At 33.7% G+C, this 10471-nt stretch overlaps 1 protein-coding gene across 6 annotated transcripts in view; it reads right to left on the reverse strand.

Annotated features, from left to right (window-relative positions):
• LOC134537946 (4'-phosphopantetheine phosphatase) overlaps positions 1 to 9176 on the reverse strand; it is a 111534-nt gene extending 102358 nt beyond the window's left edge. For 4 of the 6 annotated variants that reach the window (XM_063378943.1, XM_063378940.1, XM_063378941.1 and 1 more), the window contains exons 1-2: positions 8965 to 9175; positions 4822 to 4922 (exon numbers count right to left, since the gene is read on the reverse strand). In XM_063378943.1, coding sequence (XP_063235013.1) covers positions 4822 to 4922; positions 8965 to 9070 — 207 coding nt within the window. In that variant the 5' untranslated portion in view covers positions 9071 to 9175. Of the gene's footprint in view, positions 1 to 4821; positions 4923 to 8964 lie in introns of those variants that run through there. The other 2 variants (XM_063378944.1, XM_063378945.1) reach the window with 2 other exon arrangements.
• Positions 9177 to 10471: the final 1295 nt, after the last annotated feature.

Raw genomic sequence — 10471 nt, forward strand, 5'->3', positions numbered from 1 at the left:
TCCATTTGCCTTGGATGAAAACCGTGGGTGTTAAAAACGTACTTCCCTTCAATTCCTTAAGCTATCAAACTATTGTCTGTGGGAGGTTTTATTGAGTGATTACGCCATATAATGTTCCATTCTTCACAATGCCTTTGGGTAGAGATAACAGCGACATTGTTTTATTCTTTGTTTTCTACACAGTGCATTAACCACAACCACGGTGGGTAGGAGACTGCTAGTCATCTCAACCCAGTTTACTCTGCCACATACTCTCAAATCCTGTTCCTCATTCACATCCCAACTGTCCTACATTAATAGCACAACCACCAAATAAAACAAAGAGCAGCTTACGATTACATCATAATGGCTATGTGTGTAACCCCGTAAAATTACATTATTGACAAATCAACATAATACCACCTCATGCATAGTAAATAGAGTGAAAGGGCTTTTATCCCACATTGTATGGTTAGGCTAGGTAATGCTGCAATCGAGCACAAATTGAGCTTCTTTCATTCTAATTTTTCCAGTCGATTCTGGCTGTTGACATAGCTGCCAGCATTTTTAATATACTCAAGAGTTCATAATTACTGGGTTTTCATTTCAGTATAGTGTTTTCTTTTTTCTGGCATGTTATGTTTCACATTTTCACGCTTGATATTCCCGTTAATGGAAACATCCTTCTTATCAATTATATTTCCAAACTTAATAAACTAGTGCAAAAAAAGTATTGAGAAACATATAAAAATTTCATATTTTTTCGCAAAAAAAAATGAGAACTCTGTCTGACTATCAGAAGATTTTTGTGACATTTAGTCAGCATTATTGTGCCTGGCTATAACATCCAATACCCAACAAAACTGTCTAAAATTATAAAGCTTACAAGATAACAAATTTCTTACACTGAAAATCATAACTGAGATAATTACTTTTAAAAGTTGTTCGATATTGGATTGTGTTTGCCAAGTCAAATTTTCTACTCTCGAATTACAGGTAATGAGATCTTCAGCCACAAAATCTGTATAATCAGAAGATTTAAATCTAAAATGAAAACTAATGTAATGAGATATTTTCATTTAATATTTTATTGGATTTCTATGTAGAAAGTTTTGGTTGTTCTGCTTCATGATGAAATTTGTTCTCAAAGTTTTCATTGCCCAGTTAATAGATTAGTTAGGTTGAATCAATGTCAGGATAAAACAAGCACAGTAATAATAGCAGGTTACAAGCATAAAGGTTATCTATGTGTTATTGTTATAGGTATCAAGTAAATTACAAAAAGTAAACCATCATATCTCAAGCCAGTCAACACGACCTCAGATACCCCGAGGAGAACACGGGCGACTTGTTCCGTGGTCTGATTCCTCAAGGGCCAATCATACCAGGAAAGGTTATTTCTAAGATTAAAAAAACAACTTCGGGACTATGAACGAATTGTTACTTTCCCTGCCCACTGCAAAACAGAGCCACCAGCTTGACAATGCAATTACAATACCATCTCGTGTAGGCAGCCCTGCTAGCTTCAAAAGTACAGTGAAATTTTGTAATGGCTTCACGAATACTATAAGGATATTTATATTCAATGGCAATATTATCTATACATAGTGTTGAAGACTACAAAAATAGTCAACTGACGACCGCATTGAAGACCAAGTTTAAAATACTGAGAGAAAGGAAATATATACAGCTGGTTGGTACAAAAGTAATAAAGACACAAGTCCTAAAAAATACACTAATTTTACAATAAACTTGTCTGTACCTAATTCTTATCCACAAGAATTGAAGGCAAGATATTTTTGTCGGAGAACATATTCTTCCCTTGCAAAAATATTTGTTGTGGTATCACTTTAAGTTACATCATTCATTTGGTAACCACAGAAAGATATTGCTATTAAATTAAAGACCCTGTGAACATGAAAAAAAATAAAAAAATAAAAAAATTTAGATAACACACGATTGAATTAGATAAGGCTAGGAAAATGCAGTGAAAACAGAGATTTCTATGATCCATAGAATGTGTGCAGCCAAATGCGAAACAGTGATGGCATCACGTCTCCCAATCGCACAGCGTGTGGACAGGAGCTAGTGGGTGTGAAATATGACGCTTTGCCTTCCTTGCTTGGTGGTTAGATTTTCTGCATTGTACCCACGTGTGTTGTGAATCTTTGCAAGAGTCGTGGCTGGGTAAGGCCCGCAGGTCAGGCGAGGTTCGAGGTTGCTCTAGAGCACAACATGGACTGATGTGTTTGCTGTGAACGCAGCCTTTTGGCGTCTCGCCAAGAGCAACTGCTGTGAAGGAACCAGTGATACTAAGGGTACTAAGTAATCCCTAATGTATTACTTAATCTGCTAATGCTTGTAAAAAATTCCCACAAATTAAACACTGTGATGCATGGCATGATGTTGTGCATGGAGACAAACTCTCAATGTAAAACTAAAGATACATTACGCAGATCATGGATAATCTGTTTACTATATAGTTCTTGTGAATGTCTTCCCACAGAGTGTAGTCAAAATAATTAATTCATACTGAATGATTCCACGGCCAGCAATCAGTACAGTAACTTTTAAACTGCTAACAGCCGGTCTTACTTTGTTATATTTTTTTGAATTTAATTTGTTTTATTTAAAGTCACTACGAGAGATTGTTTAGTTTCCATAAGAGCTATAAGCAATTTACTAAACCAAGTTTTAGTTGATATAATTCAAATTTCTTTAATTTACAAAGCATCTTCTAGCCTCTTGATACATGCCACAAAGACTAGATGTTAGGACATGTTCCTTCATTTCTATGCTTGACTCTTTACACATAATATAGAAGTCCTGCTTATGTCTTTACATCTATTGGATTTCCAGATAGGACCCGCAGGATTAAGTTTATCCTTCCCCTTTCACAGTTAACATTTTGCAAGCCTACCCAAGCAGGCGCCCCTCCAATGAGGGGCTTCTCAATTCTGGGGAGGGGGGGGGGAGGAATTCGGGCTCCCCCATCCCTCAGGATTTATGTCTCTGGCTACAAGAAGGTCTGTATTATTTGTAGTGAATTACAGAATCAATGATAATGTTGATATTGGTATCAGTAAGTAATTGCAAAAAGTTCATACTGGCTCTTTGCTTGTCCAATAACTGTGGTACTAGCACAGGAAAAGTGCTGACTGTTTATTGATGGGCAAAATAGCATCTCTGCTTCCGTCTGTTTCTCCCTGTTATTGATTCAAAGCAAGATACATTAATGAGCAAACTTTTGTAGTTATTAGAGTAGAGTTAAACTTTTCATAAAAATAATTAAAATATTCTATTTAGAAATAAATTATTAAAAAAAACATTGGTTTCTTTATAAAATCCATTTGGTTTAAAACATGGCTTTCCGACACGCGAACACGCTACATACAGTTGTCCATGCGCGAAACACGGAAACCCCAAGTTAATTCCGCAAAATTCCTACGACTGCCCTTGTGATTTGTTGATGGTCATCGCGAAGTCTAGACGCATGGGGAATTGCAGCCGTTTGAAATTGAATGGCAAGGTTGGGATCATCGGGATGCGTGGAATCAAAACATCCTCTCCTTTGTACTTTCCCTTGATAATCGTTCCCTCTATGATAATGTTCATAAGCTTTTTCACAGCCAGTCTAGCTCCATTGCATAGTAGAGGTTGATTATGTTACGTAACATGATAATGACTGAGCCTACTTTCAATTGCAATTTGTGAGGTGGTAAACCAGGCAATTCCAGCGAATTCAATAATTCCGTGGGATAGTTGACTACCTCACCCTGGTTGAAAACTGTGTCACCAATTTGAAGGAAAAATTCTGTCCAGGAATGCAATTTTGAATGGACGCATTGAGATCAACGACATCTTGGTTTTTCGCCGCCAATATAGCAATAGCAAAGAGGAAATACTATAAAATATTTACAGGTAACTATCCTTACGACTCGCGCGCCACCTTAAATTCTGCTATAAGTGTTGGCGTTATCGTAATCTCACCTAGACAGTGACCTTCCTCGTGTTTCCAAGTTCAAGTGTGCAAAATTTCATCGAGTTATCAGATCAGTGGTTTAGGAGCGAATAGAGGATAAACATAGAAACATTCAAAAGTAATTCAAAGTGGCAATTCCCATACAAAATTACCAAATTCAATTATTTCTATTTTTCGGCTGTTCCTTTGGGATTTTTCCTAATGTTTTTTTTTTTCCCCTAGACCATTCCTGTAATGAGACGAACAAAACAAAAAAAATCATTCAAATCGGTTGAATTGTTTTCTAGTTTTAGTGAGTCTAACACACAGCAATTGATTTTTATATATAGATATGTGGCAAATATTTTTCGCAAAAAAAAAAAAAAAAAAAGCTCATTAGACTGCAATAAGGCATGCCAGCAACAGTGGTCTCTTCCTTGTAACTGGTGGCCGTCTGCGAGAGAAGCCAATGCCTTATTTCATCCGACCAATTAGGATGCGATTGAATTCACAAGACATTGCTGTGATCCGTGTGTCCAATGTGCACATGTACCAAAAGGAAATTCAACTAATTATGAAACACAGACAATGCTAGTTTTTTAACACACATGGCAAAAAATACATGCCCATGTTAAATATGCAAGGTAGTAAAAAAAAATCAAACATTAACTGTACTGAACCTCGTGATAGGTCTTGCACAATTTGGGGCCACTAATTGTACACTGTGTATGTTGAATTTATACAGTGGACAAGTCTTGTCACTGATTAAAATCAATGAAGATTTTATCACCATGATTATGAAGGAATTTAATTATAATTCCATTTACAAAATCATTTTCTGTCCATCGAAACAAAATAGGGCAGATCCAAACCTGCCTTACCTCTTCTGCAGAGTGAGAAGCGACATCCTCTTTGTCCGCCTCGTACGATACTTTTCGGTGTGATACAGTCGAGTAATAGGCAATCTTCGTTAATGAGCCACCTGCAAATAGAGTAAAGTGTCACACATGAGACAGGGCAATAAATACAGAATCCAACAGAACATTTCAAATAAATCTGCCAAATGTGATTTGGATCCTTGCACCGAGTTCCATATCATCTGTTAAACTTATGCTTCTCAAATGATACTTTTTCAGTACCAAGTATTTAGTGTTTTCTGTTTACATATGAAACAGGCTACATCCTGTTCCAAACATGAATTTTGTATTCCCAGCTATTGCCATTTTACAGTTAAAACTTAAAACCATGAAAAAATAGTAACTTAAGTTATAACTTTAATAAAACCTTTCACATTGTTTTACTCAAACTCAAACTCAATGACCTTAAACATTATCAAAACTACAGAAAATTATGTAATTTTTAACTTGTCTGACATTATTAACTATTTTATGTATAACTTAGTTTAAAACATGATTAAGTACCTGATTTTTGTTCTTTTCAGTCATCTCTCACAAAATATACCTAAGAATGTACGACTATTGTATGTGATCACACAAACATATTTAAGATGAGGAGAGTTGTTCCTGTATCTCGTACAACTGCCGACCAACAAACACTGTGCTCGTGTTATGCAAAACCATTGTCATCAAAATGTTAAATAAATACCTTCATATTTACAAACTCCTACAGTACCGACACCTGCTGGGGAAAGAAATTTCTGTGCGGCACAATTTAAGCAAGATGAATAAGAGAGATAGAAAAGTATTTCTAGTGAAATGAATGATAAAGTTAAACTAGAATGGGATTTGATATACTAAATCAAACTTATAGAGGCCTAAGACCCAAAGCTACTGAATTTAGAGGTCTCTGATCAAAATATAATTTGGCTCACTGAAACATGGTTTAATAACTATAGTATAAATTATCACAACATCAATGAAAACCATCACATCTTTAGAACTGACAGAGATCCTGCTCTAACAATAAGGAAAGAGGAGGAAGTGCAATAATTGCAATATATAAAAGTAAATTTATAATGGTCTTGCCAAACAAATACATATGATTATCCTGGAATTGAAGCTGTATGGGTCAACATAAAAATAACTCAAAGTAAATTTTTAAAGCTCTGAAACATTTATATTCCCCCAATACTACTACTGCAACTAATCTTTCCTACTTTGAATATCTCTGTGAACTACCTATCTAGATAATATTTTAATAAAGGGTGACTTCAATGTACCTGGTGTGGACTGGACATATAGACATACATCCAATATACGTCACTTGTATCAGATCCAAACCACAGACTTTGGATAATTTCATATCAGCATTAGGTTTATTCCAATTCAATTACTCTTTGGCCTCAAATCACCTCATTAACCATTATTTTACCAATTTACAACTGTGCTCAGTCACTGAAGCACTGTATCCATTAGAGAAAGAAGAATTGCCGCATCCAACACTAAATATGAACATCAAACTCACTAAAAAGGAGAAAATCTTATCGACAATTAGAAACTACAAGAATGGTGTTTGTCTAAGCTTATATAACACAATCCAAAAAAATGATTGGTCAGATATATTTAATTTTAGTGACATAAATAGTATGGTTGATTATGTTACCTTTACCATGTGTGAATATATTAATTGCTATATTCCAGTTATTACAAAGAAGCCATCAATCTATCTGGATTGGTATTCTAAACTATGGACATTAAAAACCAAAAAACATAATCATAAATTATAAAAGCGCAATCTGAACCTTACTAATACATTGTTATCACAATATTGCACTGAGGCGAAACATCTCATTTTGAAGATAAAAAATTTTGGCTTCAAAATTTTAACAACAAAATCAAACCAATGCCTAAAAATTTCTGGTGGTATGTGAAAATTATCAGAGAAGATTATCAAATCAACTATCTTAAAGGTTAATTATTCCCAATAACATTGCAGAATATTTCTCTAATGTTTTGTATACAACCCTAATAATCAGAATACCACAAGTTACTGATTTCTCTATTCCTATATACTTTTGAGTATTAAAACCTTTAAGTCTACAATTTCTACTGGTTCTAACAATATTCCTAATTTTATTATAAAAGGTTGTTCTGATTTACTTGTTCCCATTCTTAAATACATCTTCAATTACAGTATTAATAGTAGTGTCCATCAAAGCCAATGGAAAACTCCTAATGTCATTCCTATTCACAAGAGAGGTAGTAAACTAAATTATAAACCAATTATAGGCCCATATCCAAACTAAATGTTTTTGCTGAAGTCTTAGATAAAATTATATTCAAATATCTTGCTATCAAAGTAAAATATAGACTACTGAACAGTCATCATGGCTTTAGAAGTGGTAAAACTACTGCAACAAATTTAATATTTCTCATTCCTATTTATGTGTAATTTATTACACGAGTTCGGGTGGATGCTTGCTATTTGGATTTAGCAAAAGCCTTCCACACTGTAAATCCTAACATCCTAATTTATAAACTTTCTAACATAGGTTTAACTGTAATTTTGAACACAGTCTCAGCTACAGTATATTCCTAAGGATCACTGGAGAACCACAGCATATAGTTTCAGGTGATATAAAGAAAACAGTAGGGTGGTGACATCAGAATCAAGACAATTTTTTGTGAAAAACAGTTTCAACCATGCTATTAAAGCACAAAATAATTTTTGTTACTATTTACATTACACATAATATTCACAATAGTTTTACACCAACCATCAACCCAAAAATACCTTTTTTTAGCATGTGGCTACCCTAAACTAACCATTACTTAAAATGGTTACTATGGATGAACCACTTGTTCAAATGCAATGCACTTTTACAGAAAAATTATAAAACATGTTACAAAGTAATCAGATGCATTTTGGAATTTTAAACAACCTTTTTACAGAAAAATAGTAATATTCAACATTTACTTTACTTTGATTTTATTCTGTAAATATATACATGTTTGTGTGTGTGTGTGTCTATTATATATATATATATATATATATATATATATATATATATATATATATATATATATATAATTATGATTATGATTATACACAACCAACTACAGCAGCATTAACTTGTATAAGAATAAAATTACTATAATAAACAAAAGAATGGGGTTAAGTTTATAGGCTGGGCTGGGCTACATTCACACCAGCACGTGTAAAGCACATATGCTCGGAAGTAGAATGTACGAAAACAGATAGCAGCAGCTACATTTTACAGTGTACAGTAAAACTGCACGTACACAGTGCACATAAAGTTTTCTAACTTCTCTCTGCGCTGTTCGCAGATTTCTGTATACAGCTAATCAGCATACATTATGTCAGCAACATACAATAACTAACTTGTTTTGATAAGTGCATTTCAACAACCAATTATTTTGAATTGCTAAAAAAAAAAAAAAAAAAAAAAAAATGGCTATATTAAATTGATTAAGGTAAAAACTGCTTCTGAAAATAATATATGTTGGAATGATTCAAACTGAATTGGTGTGTGCGAATGTAGCTTAGACTTATGTGCTGTAGCTGTAAATGTGCAATTATGCTATTTATAAGTTGTTTGTATGCAATTGCAAATGTAGCCAGGCTGCCGTGGTGGTTTTGTAATTGTGTAAAAGCTTAGCGATTTAACTATCTGCGTTTTGATATTATGAAGATTATGTCCCGAGCCTGAACCAAATCTAACAAACCATCAACACAATTTTACATTATTCTAACTCTAACTTACCTCAACAGCTGCCCACATACTTTAAGGTATTTTTAATGTACTGTGATTTACCTGAAACTGCTTGAAATATTACAAAACCATCCCACAGAATCAAGATCTAAAAAAAAAACTATTTTAGGTTACGCCCCTCTCGTACTATCTTAAAGGTACCTAAAATACAAATAGGCAAAAATCACATATTGACTTACATTACAGGTAATGATAATTACGTTATATTAACATTTCAAATTAAGGTTTTTTTTCTTTTTTTAGTATTATCTACATGCAACAAATTAACCATTAAAAATAAATCATATTAGATAATAGCAAAAAATATTGTGTACGGCTTCCGCACATTTACCTATATCAATTGCAAATCGTTTGGCATTCTTCAAATTACGAAACACCTCAACAGAATCCGGCAATTTTATACTTTTCGGGTGCCTTTTCTTACTTTCTCTCATCATTTTAAAGCACGTTCCAAGACCCAAACTAAACAAACCGCGCACTCGAAACTTGCCAATACGAAGTGTCCTCAAACTCAATGATCCGTCACATACATCCGAGCCAGCCGTCACTCCTAGGGATGCAAACGATACATCGATGTTTTGAAAACATCGATGTATCGTTCATGAAACATCGATGTTAGCATCGATGTTTTGAAGAGCGATACATCGCCGATGCATCGACGAAAAAGTCCAAAAACATCAACATCGTTCATCATTAAAATTGCCTTAGTTTTTTATAATATTTTGGCTATAATTTCATGAATATTTATTGAATATATAAAAAAAACATTACGATACGACATTTAGTTTTTAAGATACAATTTTTTTAACTGTCTATACTTTCTATACATTTTTAAGTAGGTAGGTATCATAAATGTTGTAAAAACTGAACTATTTAGTTGATTTCAGTATAAATTTTTCCCAGTACTTTAAGATGTGTAAAATCATTTGGAAAAAATGAATACCGTTAAAAAAATTTGTTTACATAAGAATTTTCTTTAAAATTTTGAAAAATATAGGGAAAAAGCAGCGAGACTTTATGGACAATTTCATAGCTTGTTGTAAATACAAGCTAATGATTGGTACTCATCAGGGGCGTAGCCAGGGGGGGGGGTAGGGGTTCAACCCCCCCCCCCCCCTTAGCATCAAATCTTTAATTTATTTATTATTCATCACTCAAACAAATTTCATATTAAAATTAATAAAAATTTTACCATTACAATATTTAAATTTAAGAACCGAAAACTGCTAAAATAGCACTATTTTACACCTTAAAATCCTAATTTTCCCGAGGGAGGACCCCCGGACCACCCGCTTTAATACGGGGGGGGGGGGGGGGGGGCCATGCTTCTTAACACCCCCCATACACAAATCCTGGCTACGCCACTGGTACTGATACGGTCTCGCTAGCTCTATCGATAAAATTAATGTTATATTTTAAACCTGCACATACACTACATGCTTTTTCCCTATTTTTTTAATTAAAAATAAATTGTGTAGAAAAACAGTTATTTTTTAAATGATTTTGGACTTCTTAAAATACTGGGAAAAAATGATATGGATACCAACAAAAATGGTTTAGCATTTACCTACATTTATTTATACTTAAAAATGTAAGTTTTATAAGTATCGAAAATTAAAGAGAAAGTTTCTTGAAAACTAAATGTCGTATTGCAATGGTTTTTGGATAAATAGATCTCTCATGATGTGTACTATTTACAATATATTCATGAAATGATAACTAAAAACATAAAAAACTAGGGTAATTTTATTTTAAGTAAGCCTGTGTCTTAAGGCTGCAGTCTGCCCGGGGGCACACATGGTGAGCAGAGCTTCAGGAAAACCAACGTGATTTGAAAA

This window comes from Bacillus rossius, chromosome 12 (genome assembly GCF_032445375.1).
Source record: "Bacillus rossius redtenbacheri isolate Brsri chromosome 12, Brsri_v3, whole genome shotgun sequence".
In the NCBI taxonomy this organism is placed as follows: Eukaryota; Metazoa; Arthropoda; class Insecta; order Phasmatodea; family Bacillidae; genus Bacillus; species Bacillus rossius.